The following is a 17,817-nucleotide window of genomic DNA, read 5'->3' as shown; positions in this document are numbered from 1 at the left end:
GCACTTGCAGAAATTTAAATGAATTTGAGACAAACAGTGATAATTATTTTGAGCACTCCCTAGTGACAGCTTGTTAACAAATATAATGTGTCGTGGCTGTTGCATTTTGGTGCCACTAGAAAGGTTTTCCCTATTGCTAAATCATGCAGATCACCTGGGGAATTAAAGGTTGGTATTAAATGTATTTGTTTTTTGAAAACTCCAGGAAAGACGGGAAAGATCAACATGTTTGCATTTACTTGACCCTGTTAAAAGTATTTTGACATTTAAGAGTTCCTTTTAATTTGGATCCTTCTTAAATACTTGCATTTGATTTAGACCCTTGAAAATAAATCTGTGCAATGCTTTCCTGTAATGTTGCACTTCCACGCCCCATCCTTGTGCTGTTTTGTGTCTGCACAGATGAGCCCTGAAGCTGCTTGGAAAGTTGTGCTTCTCAGCCCAACTGGCCTCCATTTACATGGCAGGACATGCTTACCAACATGTGTGTGTGGGGGGGAAATAGACCTAACATAAATATATCTGTTCACTTTCAGTAAGACTTCTTTAAAGTCACCATGCAGCATTCTTCTCTGTCACAGTCCAGCAGCCCTGTGTTAGCATTACCTTCATCCCATCGGAGCCCAGGACATCTTTGTTTCTAGGTTAAGCATCTGTCCTTAAAAGCTACCTGTGTGGCTGGGCATGGCTACTTACTCATGAGAGAGAATATACAAAATAGTCTTTTAAAAAGGCTCATGGACCTTTCAAGTTCTTAGTCATCAAGTAAGACAGCAAAACTAAGTTTTACTGGTGGTCTTTTTGTTTGTTTTTCTACTTGCCATTTTAAATGGTGCTTTTGGAAGAAATGTGTTGGTACCCGTGCTCACTGTCTCTGGGTTTGTCTTGGGCTTTTCTGTAGGTAGTGATAAAAGATACAGAAATATCAATATAAAACTGCTTTCTGGGGCAAGGGATGGGAATAATAAGGTGGTTGGCTGGATTGACAAAGTCTGGTACTAGCCAGAGCATCTAGATTGAGCTGTTGAGCAACTGAGAAGTTTTTTCAGCTGGGTGGCAACAGTACTCCATCTGTTGAAATCCCTGACCCGTTTAAGTGGGAGTCTGAACAAAATGGTGCACTGAATATATCACAGCTGAAGTTCATGAACTTGCTTTGCAGTCAGCATTGGTTACAGTTCAGGGGTTACACAAGTGCATAATTGCTGTGGCTTTACAACATATTTTAAAGCTTTGATATAGAAGCAGTCTCTGTGATAGTCAAGTTCTGCAGATGATATGGGGATTTATACATTTAAAGAAATGGGACATGATCCAAGCTGAGTGAATTTTTGGGAGGAATGTAAAGTGGTAAAGGCAAGCTGTCTGCTGCATATTTAGATCCAGGGACAAAAATAGGTGCTGTATTGGAGTTAAATTGGGCTGGTTTTTTTGAAGTCATGTTTAACTTGAGATATTTGTGAGAAACAAGATTGCCTTTGTACAGCTGAGCTTTTATATAGCCTGTCTCATCTACACACAGAGAACTCTGCATTCTTAACCCCAGTTTACAAATGAGGGAACCATAAAGAGGCACAGAGTGAAAGGTAGTAATTCCAGTTGGATTTAATGACCAAAGAAACCTTTGAACCAGGGTGTCTGTTTTAATTATAGTCCCAGGCATAATAATTCTCAACAAGCTCTTTATCTTGAAAAGTTACCTCCCTGAAATTCCCCAGTTAACTGCATAGTCGAGTGTTACCTTGGTTTTATCCACGCCTTACACAGTGGTGTGAGCAAGCAGAGAGGCAGCCATGCCCTTTGACGAGGTCCTGGTTCAGTGCTCAGAGTGTGTTTTGGTACTTAGCACCAGACCATATGACAGTCCCAAACAAAGCACAACTCTGGCTTTTACAGGGGACAACCTTTTGCTTAGTGTTCTGAGAGCACCACTAGGAAGCTGGAGATTTAGCCTGTGCCCACGTCATCTGTAAAGAACTTTAATTTGTATCTAAATGTAAAATACTTTTAACTTGCAAAAGCACATCATCCATAGAACCCTGTCAGGTTCTCTTGCCCCTCATGAGAAGGGCTTGCAGCAGTGGACCCAGCACCAGCCATTACTAACGTGGTGATGATGAGAGTTAAGCATGTCAAGTTCTTCCTTAGTTGGATTTATCCTGAGTTGCCTTTCTGTATATTCGTATGCTGCAGGCAGTGTGTACATACCTGTTTGGACTCTGAATTTAGGAGGCACGTACGTGAAATTTAGATCACGCCCTGTCTGACTGCAGGAAGTAAGTCCTTGACTGGATCTAACCCAACGTGATTTGCACAGATGCAGCAATGCCAGCTCAGAAATCCAGATCTTTGACACCCACGCCTGTCTGTCGCAAGCCCACAGTATCTTAGTTGTCTCAACTCAACTGGAAAAACAAATTCAAAGTCTCTATCAAGTAAATTAAAATTATATGCAGTTACTTACCAGTGGTGAAAGTAATTTCTTTTAAAACCAAAAGCATTGATACTTTGATTATTAAAGTGCAGTGTCACCTGTAAAATAAGAGGTAATTTTAAACAGTTTGCGTTTACAAGACAAATGTATACTGTACTACAGTTTGTCTGGTTTTAGGTGAAATTTTGAAAGCTATTGGTAAGACAGTGTTTGTAGTTGTGACTTAGGGAGGAACATGGTTTGGGGATATTTACAGATGAAGTTAACTACAGTGTTTGAAGACTGAAAAAACCTCCCATTTCTGACTCTGGGGAGTAAAGTGGTTTTCCAGTGATATGCAGTGATTGAATAAATGTGTTTTAATATACTAGTCAGCAGATTTATTTCTCTAGTTGACAGTTTAGCTGACTTGAGCAGTTAATAGCCTCTCCATAGGAAGAAAAAGAAAAAAGAAAAATAGAAAAATACAAGTTACAAGATGAAAGGCTCTGCCAAGAAGGCACCCAGACTTCAGCTGAGATAGTTTTTCAAGCATGCAGATGAAGCTGTCAGCTTGTCACATGTCCCTTCTTGCTGACAAGGAGACTGCAAGAGGTGATATAAAAGTAATTGATGTGTGTGCTCGTCTTTCCCCTTTCTACAGCTCTACCTGGGAGTTTTTGTTTCAGCAGCTATGCCAGGCAGGCAGTGCATCTGCTCCTGGTCTGACTTAGAATTTATTTTAATCTCTTTGGATTTTAGCAGTTAGTCTTGAGTTCCAGGTCCTGTTCTTGCATACAGAGCAAATTTAGATGTTTCCAGGATATGATTTTCCTGTCTTTTCATTTTCTGACCCATGCAATGGGATGGGTAGTTATTCCAAACTAATTTGAGCTATTAAGATGTCTGAATAACTTTGATACCAAGTTTTTAAGTTTGTAAGTTTATGCTAGTCAATATCATAGTACTTTAATTGTTTAACTAGTGCCTTTGCTGGTTACTAATAAAATTTAGAAATGTGGTTTTTAATTTTTTTATATTAACGTCTTCAGTATATGCTTGTGAGAGTCTGCCTGAGTGTGTGCATGTGGATGTAGACAGCTATAGAGCTTAAGGCCTGATCCTGCGACAGTCATGTGAGCAGTGTTTGCTTACAGGAGTAATCAGAGTAATCTCATTAGGGCTAATTTAATGAGTGATGGGTGCACTTTCAGGCCTGAGACGTGAAGGACTGGTCCAGGATGGTGGCATAAAGCCGTGGCTCTGTGCTCTTGCTGGGGCTTTGCCTTAGGGAGAGGTCTCAGGCTCAGACAGGCTCTAGCCATGGAAGCCAGCACCTGGAGGCTTTTCTCCCTGCAGACAGGTGTATATGGGGCACACTAATACTGACAGGCAAAATAATTGTTTTATGAAGAAGCTTGTTATAAATAACACTTCCGCACAGTTCATTTACAATAAGAAAAATACAAAGCACAACTTCTGAAAATAACTGAATCCATGTCGCTCTGACCAGTTCTGCTTCTGACAGGGTAATGCATTTTCCTTCATAAAAACTTCAAGATATGGCAACAAGTTTTATGGATAGGAAGATCAGCAGGTACAAAACATTACCAAAGTTGGTTAAAGGAGAGGAAAAAAGCCAGTGCATCCGGTCCCCTCCCAGCAAACCCAGCCTTCCATCTGTCATGGCACGGTGTGGCGTGTAGGTCTGACAAGGTAAACGTTAATCCTGCTTTACCATGGTAATACCATGTCAGACGAATTACTGAGGTATCAGTGCTGTGCCTTCTGTTCACTCCCGTGATTTGTGCCTCAAATCGTGCAAGAATATGATTTCAGTTGTTGGAAAAGCAGGAAATTACCTGTGTGTTTGACACTTGTGTGTATTACTGACTCAGGGGCACATGCAAGTTCCTTGTGTGTAATAGAGAGATCTGGGCTGAGAGGCCTCAGAGGTATTTTCATACACTTGGCCTGACAGTCTGTCACAAAGGCCATTAGCTTTAGTATGGAGAGGTTGAGTTATTCACAACAGTGCTGAATTCAGTGCCATGGCTCAAAACTCTGGTGCAAAACTGCATATGGCTGGTTGAGCCTTTGCTCTCGGTTTGCTGCTGCAGGTACCTGCCTGTTCCCTGCTTATTTAACAGGAGGGAAGAGAGCAGAGATGAGTGGTGCACAGGACATGTCCCCAGCATGCTTCTGTCTGGTGCCAAGATTCAGCAAAAGCTGCAATACTGCAATCCTGAGCAAATACATGAGTATCTGGGTATATAGCAGAGACATGGGCATGATTGTATTGGGCACTGACAGCTTTAACACATTTGCTTTGGTTGTGTCTCCCGAAGCCTGTTCTAATAACTGTGGAAATGATGAAGGGGCCCTTAAAAGGGCTTCAGCTGCATTTCCCATGCACTTTCTTCACGCTTAACTAAAACCACCCCGTGAACAGCAGACACAAGGAAAAATTTCAGGAAAGATTTTGGTTTTTAGGAAGGGTTTCATTTGTACCACATAAGTGGAAAGAAATTAATACATAATCTAATGACAGTAATTTTTGAGCAATGCTTCTAATACAGAGGTGGTTCTGAAATTTAATGTATCACTAGTTTAGAAGGAAAACAAGAACTAATCTATGGTTTCACCTACCCAGAAAAGCACTTGCAGGGCAGCAGAAGGTGACAGGCAATGTTCCTGTGCACTTAGCCCCAGAAGCATTAAGTCAGGAGATGAAGGGGAGGGAGGTAGCTTCAGACTTTTGAGTTGTGGCAGCACCCAGTACAGCCACCATTTGCAATTGCCAAGGCACTAACACTTCCCTGATTTTCCTGGAATTAATGTTTGTGTGAGCAAAATTGGTTCGTCTGGGCATAATCATATTTTTGCAGTTTTAGATCAGATTCATGTGAAAATTATCACTTTGAGCTTGCCTGCAGCATGTGCTGCAGATTTGGACTGGCAGGCACATCCTCAGGAGCGGGTGTTCATGTCCTGCCCGACTCCTGGGGTCTGACCTGGCAGTTCTGTGGTGGAAATAAGGAAATGCTATGCACGGTTTTGTGTGTTGTATTATGTGTGAATTGGCAGCCAAGAGAGTGTATGTCCCCAGTTCAGCTGGTGCTAATGTATTGTCATTCTTTGAAATGAAGATTTTTAATAACTGGAACTGGATGGATCCTTCTATTATCTTGTCAGCTTCAGTACAGACATCTCTGAAGTAACATGCATAAGCGTAAGAACTTTTTCACGTAGTGTATAGTGCTCTTCTCTGTTTGGGACTGTCAGACTAGTACAATTTATTGCTCCTCTGGGAAGAAGGGAGTCTTTCCAAGAGTAAGTATCTGGAGTATTTCCTAGAGTAAGTATCTTTAGCTTCTTCATTGGTGGTTTTTTTTACAAAAATAAAACCCCTGTATCTGAAAAATATGAACCTGTTTGCTTACAGCAGACCATGTGCACCTCTAATAAGAGTTAGGAGATGGAGGGGAGGAGCCTCTAGCTAGAACAGTTTTTAGACAGCAGTTGCCACCCTTGGTTTGGCAGTGACAGTCCCTTCAGTCAGGTGCAATATTTGACCTTGTGTTGTGCTTGCAGGCTGTTGTAACATGAAGTAAAACATGTCTGCCTAAAGCCTCTGATGAGGTTTGTTGGCCTTGGGTGCCTTCCACAGCGTGTGTTTCCTGCTGTGCTGCAATATGTGCAGTTACAGTACATAAAAAGCTCTTCTTGGGAACAAACCACCTTTTTCTTGGTTACATCTAGCAGGTTTTGGCAATTTCGGCTTTATCAGCAATGTTGCTGCAATGGCTTCTGAAGTTACATGGATTTTGTGTTGTGGATAAGTGAGAGGTTGTGAGCTTGATAAACTGACAGGTTGTTACTGGCAGTCCACTTGAACTTCTGATAGACTTGACTCCTTCAGCATTGGTTTCCTTAAGTTTTTGGAGCTTTTCTGGGCTTCATGAGGTGCATTATTAATCATCTTCACCTTCTTGGCTAGGCAAATAAATAACGTCAAACAATTAAAACTAGAGCATTCATCTGTCATGCTCCAGAAGAGCGTGTTGCCTCCAGAAGAGTCCTGTGACTTCATGGGAAGCCCACACTGGAGCAGGCTCCTGGCAGGCTCTGGGAGTCCATGGGTAGAGAAGCCCAAGCAAGAGCAGATTTGCTGGCAGGACTTCTGACCCACAGTAGGGAACCCACACTGAAGCAGACTGTTCCTGAAGGACTGCACCCATGGGAGAACCACTACTGGAGCAGTTTGTGAAGAACTGTAGCCCATGGGGAGGGCACACACTGGAGAGTTTTTAGAGGACTGTCTCCCAAGGAAGGAATTCTACACTGAAGCTGGGGAATGACCTCCCTGAGGAGGCAGTAGCAGCAGGAGCAACATTATGAACTGATCATAACCCCCATTCCCCATCTCCCTGCACTGCTGAGTGGGGAGGAGGTAGAGAATTGGGAATCAAGTTAAGCCTGGGAATGAGGGGATGAGTGGGTGGAGTGTGTTTTATAGGATTTGCTTTACGTCTCATTATCATGCTCTTATTTTGATATTTTCTAAATCAAGACTGTTCTGCCTGTGGTTGTAACTGATGAGTGATCTCTCCCTATCCTTTTCTCAGGTCATGAGCCTTTTGTTATATTTTCTCTCTCCTGCCCAGCTCTTTTCAGAGGAAGAGGGTGATAGAGCAGCTTTGGTGGGCATCTGGCATCTAGCCCAGGTCAAACCACCACAGGTTTTTGTTTTTGGGCTGTGCCATGATGTCTGTTGTTGGAGAGTCACAGGAGTGGCTAGCAAAGACCCTAAGCCTCAGTCCAAAAATGGGAAGAAAAATAAATATGTTCTTATGCACCCCTTAGGTTGTATTCATATTTGTTTGTGGTGATTAATGATTCTTCTGAAGGTAAAAGCTGCAATGTCTAAGTTGACAGCTTTGCGTGTTAACCCGCGCTACAAGTTGATGCAAGTCTTTGGGCTGTCTTGCTCTGCCACAGTCTGCTTAGCCTGTTCATTTGTAGCTGAAACCAGCAAACAACCCATCAGGGTGGTCACATCTGTGAATGTTATGTGCTGGATCTGGCTGGATCCAGTACCAAATTTGGAACGGTGGTGGAGGAATTTGCTTTGCTGTGGTTGCTGACAGTCATTTTTCACCCCCCTCCTGAAATACAGCAACAGTTTGCCAGATGTGCTCAATGTCAGCATGCTCACACATGTGGAACGGGTAAACAGGGTTACCAGCCCTCTGATCCTGAGATACAGCCATTGATTTGGATCTCAAAACCCATGCTGCCACTGTTGGTCCTTGAATTGAGAGAGAAGGAAAGGCTCCTTTTGGACACATTAGGGTTTTACAGGCAAGGACATATGTCTGGCACCAGTGGAAGTGGCTGGTTGTCAGAGTGTAAGCTTGCCTCCTCAGTGTCCATGTGCAGATACAGGGGAGTCCTTATTGATTAAATTCTAACAGATCTCTGGTTGCTGTAGGTCAGTTAACCTGTCAGCACGAGTCCTCCAGATCTCGGTCTCAGAAGCATCTGGGCATAACAGAGGACATGTATGCTGGAGTTGCGCATTGTAACTCCACCTAAATATTTGCCAGGCAAAAGCCTCTCTAAAACTTTGCCCTTGGTTTAAGCCCTGCATCTTTTCTATTTTAAGGAGTATTCAGAAGATCAAGATAGGCGGACAGATGATATAATCACAGAAAGGGTACTTCTCCAGCAAGTGATGATAAAAGTGCTTTGTGTTGTGATGATGCCTGCGTATTGTGCAGAAATTTCAGTTCCTTAAATGGAAATACACTAAATACTTAATTTTCCTCTTGCTTTTATCATCTTTCAACAGATTCAGATATCTGTCTTTGGAAGTGTAAAGCTAACTGGTCTGATGAGTTTGGTTGCTGCATCTTGAACATTTAATTTTTCCTTATGCTCTGGCGTCTGTTATTCTTCAGCACAATCACACTGAATATCAATTAGGAGGCAGGAAGATGATTGTGGAAAACTTGGTGAGGGGGTTGCTATGTTGACTGGAATTTTGGCTATTGTGAGTGGGGATGCATGTCTGCTCGGAGTTCTTTCTGAACTTTAGAAACTCTGTAGTATTAAGCTACGTGTGCTGTGCAGCAACACAAGATTTTGAGATCCCTGTGATTTGCATTCCTCTCTCCAAAATCACAGTAAATGGTCTCTTCCATGGACAGGAAGACAAGACAAGTGGTCAGTGCCAAAGTTATTTAGCAGATGGTGCTTGAGTAGTGAGCAACATCATCATCATTTCAAGTGTAAGGCATATAATAGATGTCTACCGGTCTGGTAAATGAGACCCCTGGAGTTACTCTCATGCATCCATCTCCCATCCTGCGAGATGCTGCCATCTGTCAAGACACCGAGCCAGGCATCACTTAAATAAATAAAGAAATATATTTCCCCCTTCTTCCTGAAGCACTTGCCATCGCCTGGGTTAATATGCTGTGCGAGGGTTTACGTATGTCACACATGTGAGGGAGGAGGAAATATAGATACAAATATGAGGACCGCGCCCTTGGGTTCTGTCACTTGGGGCAGACAATGTTAATGCATGGTAAACCTTTTCAGAAAAACATTCAGTACTTAAATGCCATTGAACACCAAACATAAGCAGTAATGGCTCTTGCCATGATTTAACCTCCTGTTTCTCTTTCTTTTGGCAGAGTGTGACAAGCTGCGGCGGGATGGCTACCGGAGCTCGCAGTATTACTCTCAGGGCCCCACCTTCTCCTCGTCCTCCAGTGCAATCTGTGGAAGTTACCAGGATGATTATGAAGAAATTGAACAAAAGGTAATGGTGGGGGGAAAAGCGCTGGAAAAAAAATACTTCTGTGGTGCAGTTTAATTGCCTGTCATAACACTGTTCAGATAAGGCAGGATTTTTAGAGGGTCACAAAGATGTTTATTTCTTTGAATTGCAGTGAGAGTAGTTCATCTGACTTTCATGGTGTCTTAAAACTCCCAGTTCTACCCATGCAGTGATACAGAGTTCCCACTGGCATGTTCAGAGTGTGAAAGAAGGGCTTTGGTAATGTTCTGGAGGGAAGACCCCAGCAAAGGTAGCTGCTAAGGGCAAGAAGAGCTGTTCAGCAGCCATCAGCATACTTGAATTGTAACTTGGATAGGTGCACACTTTGAATTGCTAATAGAGGTGGTTAATCAGTTAGATAGAGGCTTTGTCCTAATGCATCACAACTGTTTGGTAAAGGCATGCAGAAAATGAAGATTGTCCACTTAAGTTGGGTTTTTATTGCCTTTCTTTCAGTTTACATAATGATTTTCATGCTTGTATCCCCCCATCTCAACTCTTAGAATCTAGAAATAAATAAAGAGAAGGAAAGATTGATCACAAATATTAAGAAAGTTATGAAGCCATATTGCTTTATACATGAAATTATAGATTCCAGTTACAGAACTAGTAAGTTGTGTTATTGTTCTGAAGAAGAAAGGTTCTGCTCTCCTGTCTTTGCCCTGTTGTGCCTGTGGGCTCTGAAGGAAAAGCTGACTGTGGTGTAGTGGTTTAGGATGTTACTGCTGGGGTGTGTGCCTCCCTAAAACTGAAATGCCAGAGCTCCTAGCATTTTCAAGATAGATATTCTAGAATACTTTGCCAAAAACAGCTCTTGCTTTGAGAGTGGGAGTATATCCTTGATTGTAACACAGTTTAATTTCTTTGAATTGATACTAAACCATATGTCCCTCTGGTAGTATGGACCAAATAACTTTTATCAGCAAAATGTACAGACCCTGAGAATGCACTTTAATGGGTACAGTGTTTTGAGTGTTATCCTCCATGGATTTTAGTCACATAATCAGAGGTATTGTGGAATATGTAGACTCTCTTGTCCAGGTGGTGATTGCATTTTATCTGTGTATTGGCAGGGAATGTCAGAGCATCTTGTTTAGCTGTGTGTGGTATGTAGCGGCAGTGAGCCGAGAATGTAAAGCACATTCATTCTGTAGAATACATTATAATGGTAATTTGCAAAACCTTGCTGCAATCATTGGAATTATGATTTCCAGTGGGGAAAGTATTAACACCTTGTTTGTTGCTATTAATGTACTGCCCCTAAATGCATACATACTGACTTGTCCTGGACAGTGCTGTGCAGGTTATAACCATCTGCACATTTAAAACTACTATAACATTTTAAAAGTATAAATACGCTTTTCTTTAAACAATTTACATAAAAATATGTAAGCATGGGTGAGGATTCTTGGAGACTGAGAGCTGTCATCCTTTCTTGGTTAAAGGTTTTTTGAGTGTTAACATAATGTGCTACTAACAATTTCTGTGCATTCTGGAGAAAATTAATGCAACTAAGTATGCTTTAAATATAGGATAGCACTTGCATTTCAAATTGGAATCGGTTCCTTTAAATATTGTAGCTGAAAGGATGATTCAGAGCTGTGGAGAATGATAGCTGCCAAACTGACAGTCTTGGCTGTTACTGATTATCTCAGAACCTTAGTGTAACCCTGCCATTCTTATTTCCAGCTCACAAAGACATAAATTTCTTGTAAACTGTAGTGTTATTCTCCATTAATATTGTATAACTTTCTTTTGTGGAATTTTTTGATAAGTATCTCTGTTTAATTGGCACTTTTTTTTTTAATGCTGTAAATGTTTAATCTCTCTTTAGAAGAATGTTTACTTTCTTTAGAATGTTTACCACAACAAATTTCTGACCTTGAATTATTATCCTACTGGTAAAGAGCCAAGTAATTCTAATAAGTGTTATGCCTTGAGGGGGTCATATTTCAGCTGTCGGGAGAGTTCTTCGGCAACAGTGTGGAACTGGGGTCACAAAAAATCCTATGATTGGAAATGTGAACTCCTTATCACTAGATGAAAGCTTTGTCGTCTATTCAAAACAAAAAACCCAACATTTAAATTCTGTGTATGCAGTATTTAATAATTGAAATTCAAGAACAGTAAAATAATGACAGGTGGATGAATACCTCTTGACTGTTCATAAACTTATTGGTTGATATAATTGCCAACTTACAGCAAAAAAAGAGTGGGTGATATCGCAAAGGAAACCAGCTTTCCCTGTTATTTTTAATCTTCTTCTAAAAATAAAAACCATAGCCAGATATTCTGCTTGTCTGTCTACAGTGGAGACAATATGAAACTATTGTTAGGTGTTGATCCACAAGCTTTTTCAGGTTTTGTGGAGCTGGATGTCTGTCAGCAGAGGGTATAGACACACCACCAAGCATGTTGGTTCAGTGTCTTAGAAAATATCTTAAGCAGAACATGTGCTGTTCCAAAGGAAGACCACTAAGGAGAAGCAGGCCAAACTCAATGAGCGAACAAAATTAGAAAACATAGAAAGCTGGTGTCTCTGAGTGGAAGTTGATATAAAATTAAGTGTTTGGGTCTGCCCTTTTAATGTTGATTCTTACAAGTTAGATTAATGGAGCTCAGGCCAAGCTCCAGTGTAGTACTGATCCTAATTGAGTTTGTTGGTGAATAAATTGGTTTACCTGGATTTTACATCTCAATACTGTGACCAGTCTTCTCCTTCCTTGTATCTTACATGCTGCTGTTGGAGACACAACTCCTGTCCTTCAGTATTACTCTTTTTTACCAGTGTGAAAGATGTTTTGAAATGTCATGTTCAAACTCCAGTTCTCCATATGTTCTGAAATGTATGCATGTGTATATTAACTGTATTTGTCTTTTATGTGTTTTTTTTCTTATCCTTTTTCTTTCCCTTTTTGCCACTCATTCTCTTTGTTTCTTTTTGTCTCACTCAACAGTCTAGTCTGTTAGACTGCATCTCTCAGTCTTGCATTAGCGCCTGCTGTAACTTGGTTCCCTGGAGCAACAAGGTACTTTGCCCACAAGTGGGACCATCCAGCTGCCATATCTGCAGCTTGATGTTACCTATAGTATTTAGCATATATGCAATATTATTCTGCTTAGCCTCCAGTCCTTACCTGCTGCTTTTTTCTGCTTAGAAAAAAAAGCAATTAAAGAAAGAAGAGTCCCATGCCAGGTTTGTTTCATCTGTGTTCCTCTGTACTGCTTTTTGTTTGCAGTACAGTATCCTGTATTTACTTGGTTCACAGAGTTTTTAATTCCTTTTTTTGTCTAACATTTGTCTCCTTTGAAACCCCTCCCTAAATGGACATTGTGTTTTATTTAATTGGCTGCTTCATTGGTTTTTAATTAGCCAAGGAAAAACTCTACTAATTTGGAGGAATGTGTCTTTCTTGAATGATGAATGTGAACTACAGAGAATACCTGCTCCCAGACATGCAGTATTGCATATATTATTTCTTTATTCCATTTATGAAAATGTTTGTGCATCCAAAACTCATGGTGTTTATCCCTACATCGTGTCATTTGGCTATGAACTTTACTTTGATAGTTATGCTTTGGGTGAAGAAACACTTACTTCTCTTATTGGGGGGGGGTGGGGTGGGATGGGGTGAGAGTATATTTTTGCCACTGTGATCCTCTGAACTGTTAGTTATCTCTCCAATATCTGCCTGAAACTGTTTAGTATGTTAAGTGAAAACAAGTGCACTAACTGTATTGATTTGAGGAAGTCTAATACAAAACTTCACTTGCTGCTAGGAGGAGGTAAAGTTGGGCACTTCAGTTTTGGAAGCAGGAATGCCTAAAAAGCCCTGAGGTGTAAGGTCTGGCAGAGCTGAAGATACCTCTGGGTAGTGGTGTCCTCAGGTGGCCTCTCTGCCTCTCTGCTGCAGTTGCATGGCACTGCTCTTGTAAGCAGCACTTGTATTTTATACCATTTACAGGGGTTTGTTTTTTTTAAATACTGTGCCATTTACTGGCTGAAACAGCTGCTCATAATACATGAAATGCCAAAGCATAAGGAAGTGAATACAGAAAATTTTGAACAAAGAAAGGAGGGTAATTCTTCACTCATTACGTACTCAGACTGTGCATGGTAAGGGGTGAATTGTGGATGCTGAAAGTTTACATGAGTTTAGAAAGCAGCTGGGTACATTCTTGAAGGGCAAGGACTCCATGCAATGCTGGGAGAATATTCAGGAAAAAGTATCTGCTCTATGCATCCTCAGATTTAAATTTTGCCTTGATACAATTCATTGGCCTTTATCTTAAGGCAGATACTGGATAGGCTTTTAGAGCTCCAGACAGTATGGATCATCTTGTGGTTTTTATCCCATTACAACAGAATAGAGGAAGAAGAAAATAACATTTCTGCAGTGCTTGTTAAGGTGATAATTTGTTTGATAGTCAGGAATTTCACCAACAAAAAAATTCTTTCCTTACTGAGACACAATGAAAGTTATGAAGTGAAGAATTTAGTAGGACAGCAGTGCTGGCTAGTGCAACTGGAGATCTGTGAGTAGAAGTAATAAAATGGAATATTCTGTGAAAATTGTGGGAACTAGACTGGTGACCTTGGTCTAGAGGACACCAAATAGAGTCTAATGACTAATTCATCTAAAGTGTAAATTCATGTAAATTTATAATGTGGCAGTGTTCCATGAGACAGTGTGAAACCCCATGGGTTGAATTAGGTATGTGAAGTGCCATTCTCAGTTGGCTAGGTTTGGGTCTTGGGTTTCTTTTCCCTGTTATTGATTGTCTTGATCCCTTGGTGTTGGAAAAATGGCTCTTGAAGCCATCAAACCTAGTAAAACCCTGGAGGCAGGAATAAGATGTTGTCAAATATAACAGACAGCTGAACTCGTATGGCTGCTGTCTGCAACACTGATTTTTAAAATTTATTTTGTTTTTCTGATAATTATGATTTTAATAGGATAAATGACATTAGTAGAAGTTTGAAGTCTCTTTGCTGAAAAGTAAAATTTGTATGGATTAAGTTCTCCAGGAGGTTCCATCTTGTTATAGATACTGTAGTATAAACCCCTGTTATATAAAAAGGGTTTAAAATAAACAGATTATTTAGGCTGGGAGTGCTTCAAGATACATAGCATAAACCCATTTGTCATCTGGGACCTCTCAAATAGCATGAAAGTGCTGAGATAGTGAAACTCTTTTGTTGTATCTCAGCAGCTGAGTTGGCTGGGGGACAATATGTCAACAAGGCGTCGGAGAGGCTCCAGCTTACAGAGCCATATAGCTTGTCTATAGGATATTTATAGGCCATTTTTCTCCTGGATTCTTATTTTAACTCCCATTTGAATGTTCATGCTTTCCCCATCACTGCATCTTTGTGGAAACACTGCAAGGTCCAAAGCTTCTGCTTTGACATCCTACCTTTTTACCCCTTATCGTGTCCATGAAAAAGGATGAATTCCAACAAATTTTCCTATGGAGATGGGTGTAACAAACCATTCCAGGAATTTGGGCATGTAAGACTAGCAGTAAAGTTATTATGACTCAGAGATGCTTTAAAAATGGGATAAGTTATGAACATAGAGTTTATGATCAGCTATGCCTTGTTCTACTTCCAGTATAACAGACCTGACTGGAGAAGAAGAACATTCCTGTCACACAGGAGCAATTCACTGCATCTTACAGCGAGCTTTCGTGCTGTAAATGTGGGAATGTTTGCTAAAAATATGTAAATCTCATTTTCATCCTGATTAAAAGATGAATAATTTCTGTCTGAAGAAGGCTGAAAGATGAGTTGCTGCCTTCCTCTATGTGTAATAAAGCTGTGTGCAGCTTTGTCATGCATATACCATTGTCACTGAGAGTACTTTGGAAGAAAGGATGTAAGCTGAGACAGTCATGTTTCTTTAGGATCCATGGAAAATGTACCTACAGTTGAAATGTGAACACTTATTCCTACACCCCAAACCACTTCCACGTCTTCTGCTGAATTATTTTGTAGAAGTGTGTGTGTGTGTCCTGTGGCAGGAGGTTGTTCTCACTGACTGCTTTGAACTCAACTGTGCCATTGGGTTTTCAGTTGCTTCTCATTGGTTACATGCTCATATAACCTGACATATTTCTGTCTGTCTTGCTCCATCTGTCCCAAATTTTCTCAGCTTCTAATTCTACAAAATTTCTGATTGATGTTTCACATTCTTTGAATAATTGGGATTCCCTTGTAGCATACACTTCACTTCTTCAGTTTTTCTGTTTGTGTACTATAACAAAAAACCTGTTCTGCTTGGCTTGAGTAATTTCTTTGAAAAGGAAGGATGGCTTTGTAACCAGTATCTGTGCCACTTAATGTACTGTTGGAGTAGCCCTTAGAGACTGCTGCATGACAGCTGAGACCTGCACTGAAGTGCAGTCTGAAGGTGACACATCTGATGCTGACGGTACCAAGCAAGCAGTGTATTTGAAGGTCACTGGTGCTCATCCTCACCCCAAACAAACTGCAAAATTATGCTTGAGGTACCTCCCTTGGTCTCCCTGATTCAGGTGGAGAAAAGCTCATTGTAGAACAGGGAAAGTAATATTTCTTTGTCTCACCCCTTACGTACTCCTTCAAGTGCATGTACACGTGCCTGCTGTGACAGATGGGCTATCACCCCCTGCCATATTCCTTACAAACCCTTTCTCTCAATCACTTTTTAAACCTAACTGGGGGAAGCATGGCCTGAAGGTAGCTTTTCCTGCTTCAATGGCATTCCTGTCCCAAATTTCTTAAGTTAATGAAGGTGTTTATGAATTTGGATAATTTGAGGTGGAAAAGTCCTTGTGTTTGTAAGTATATATGTGCCCACATTGTATATGTATGTAAATGGTGTATGGACACACTCTCAAAAAAAAGATAAGCACATCATATTGTTACTTGGGTTTAGGGCCTTTTAGAAATAGCAGAGGCCTGAAAAAATACTGGTGTCCTCCAGGAAGATTGTATTGATAGAACTGCCAGGGCTTTCACTGGGCTGAGCCCTTACCTACACAGCAGTGTCTATCCCTTCCACGGCCTCTGTAGGAAAAACATTCAGGGCTGTCAGAAATTGATTATTTCCTTGAAGAAAAGCTCCCATGTTTTGAAGTGTAGTTCCAAACCACAGAATAATAGTTTAATTGCCTGAAATGTTTTTTTTTTTAGTGTTGCTTGAAGAGGTTTTACTTTTCTTTTACTTTTTGCCTGGAAGTTGCTTTTATTTTTTATTTCCCATTTAGTAAGGTATTGGACTATGTCCTAAGGAATATAGAGTCAAAGCATAACAGAATAAATAAATGGTTATTTATTTATAAACAGTGAGAACTCCTCATAGTAACAGGAAGAAAATTAAAATCAGAAATTATAAACAGAGGTTGCAGCACTGTGTTTGGGCATGTCTTTTGTATAGCGCTCAGCTTCAAGAGAGAACAGATCACTTAGACTGAACACCACAATAATAAAAATTCCATCTGTTACAAATAGCTGTGATGTTTCCTTCCATGCCTGTGCAGCAGCAAGGGGGGAAGAGGCAGTGGCCCACTACTGACAGCCCTGTTCTGAGTAGTATTTGACTTTCCAGAGGGAGGGGGTAATACAGAAAAGAGGGGGGTAATTCTGGCCTGGTGGTAGGGAGGAGGATCCCAAAGCAAACTGCTCTGAAGCAGAGGAGTCATCAAGTTGCAGAGAAATCTCTGCTAGTGCTGCAAATGCTATGCATCTCCTCTTCCATGTTTTCTTTTTTGTTCTGTTTGGGGGCAGAAGGAGACTGTGGTTGGTTTTCCTCCAGGTTTTCCTTCCTCTCCTGTTTCTGGGATTCCCTGGAGTGCCTTGCTGCTTCTTTCAGGTTCACACAGTTTGTGACCACCTGGCAAGTGATGGACAAGTACTGTCCAATCAGTAAAAAGCCGCTCCATGGCTTTCTCTGCCATACTGGCATGCAGGCAAAGACCTTGTAATGAAAATTTGCTCCCCAAAAATAAGTGGTTTTTTTGGCTTACAACTTTGGTGGAGGGATTTGCACAAGCTGCTGCGACCTGTTTTTCTTCTGCTGAAAGATTTTTGTTTTATTGGTTGGATTTTGGTTTAGTTGTTTTTGGTTTTTTTTTTTCCTTAAACACTTCATAGAATTGAGTGCAGCTCAAAGTGCCACTTTGAGAAGAGCTGTTTTTTTTTTTTTTCCTTAAACACTTCATGGAATTGAGTGTAGCTCAAAGTGCCACTTTGAGAAGAGCTGACTTTTAAAATTACTGCTCTGTGGCTACTAATAATATTAAGTGCTTTACCCCTGAAAAATGAGTAACCCCTTGAACTTTGGCATGAGTTTCTCCAAGACCAAAGCAAAATTACTTGCTTACCTCACTGATCCATGGCTGATGATTCTGTGGAGTGTGCTGATTGGTTCTTTTACTGAGCTCTACTAAAATCTGTCTTTTGATAACAGGATTCTTGCTGAGATCGTACACATTCATACAACCTAGTGCAGCTGGAACAAAGCAGTGCTCAAATCTCATCTTTTAATAGCTCATGGGGAAGTGAGAGGGGAAG

General features: G+C 40.8%; 1 protein-coding gene across 9 annotated transcripts in view; it reads left to right on the top strand.

Annotated features, from left to right (window-relative positions):
• Positions 1 to 17,817, top strand: part of NHSL1 (NHS like 1) — a 176,466-nt gene that overhangs the window by 134,206 nt on the left and 24,443 nt on the right. For all 9 annotated transcript variants that reach the window (XM_039707442.1, XM_039707441.1, XM_039707440.1 and 6 more), the window contains exon 3: positions 9,115 to 9,242. In XM_039707442.1, coding sequence (XP_039563376.1) covers positions 9,115 to 9,242 — 128 coding nt within the window. The remainder of the gene's footprint in view (positions 1 to 9,114; positions 9,243 to 17,817) is intronic.

Source organism: Passer montanus, unplaced genomic scaffold (assembly GCF_014805655.1).
Source record: "Passer montanus isolate IOZ18808 unplaced genomic scaffold, ASM1480565v1 scaffold2, whole genome shotgun sequence".
Taxonomy (NCBI): domain Eukaryota; kingdom Metazoa; phylum Chordata; class Aves; order Passeriformes; family Passeridae; genus Passer; species Passer montanus.
The sequence above is the reverse complement of the archived record's forward strand: the minus strand, read 5'-3'. Positions and strand labels throughout refer to the sequence as shown.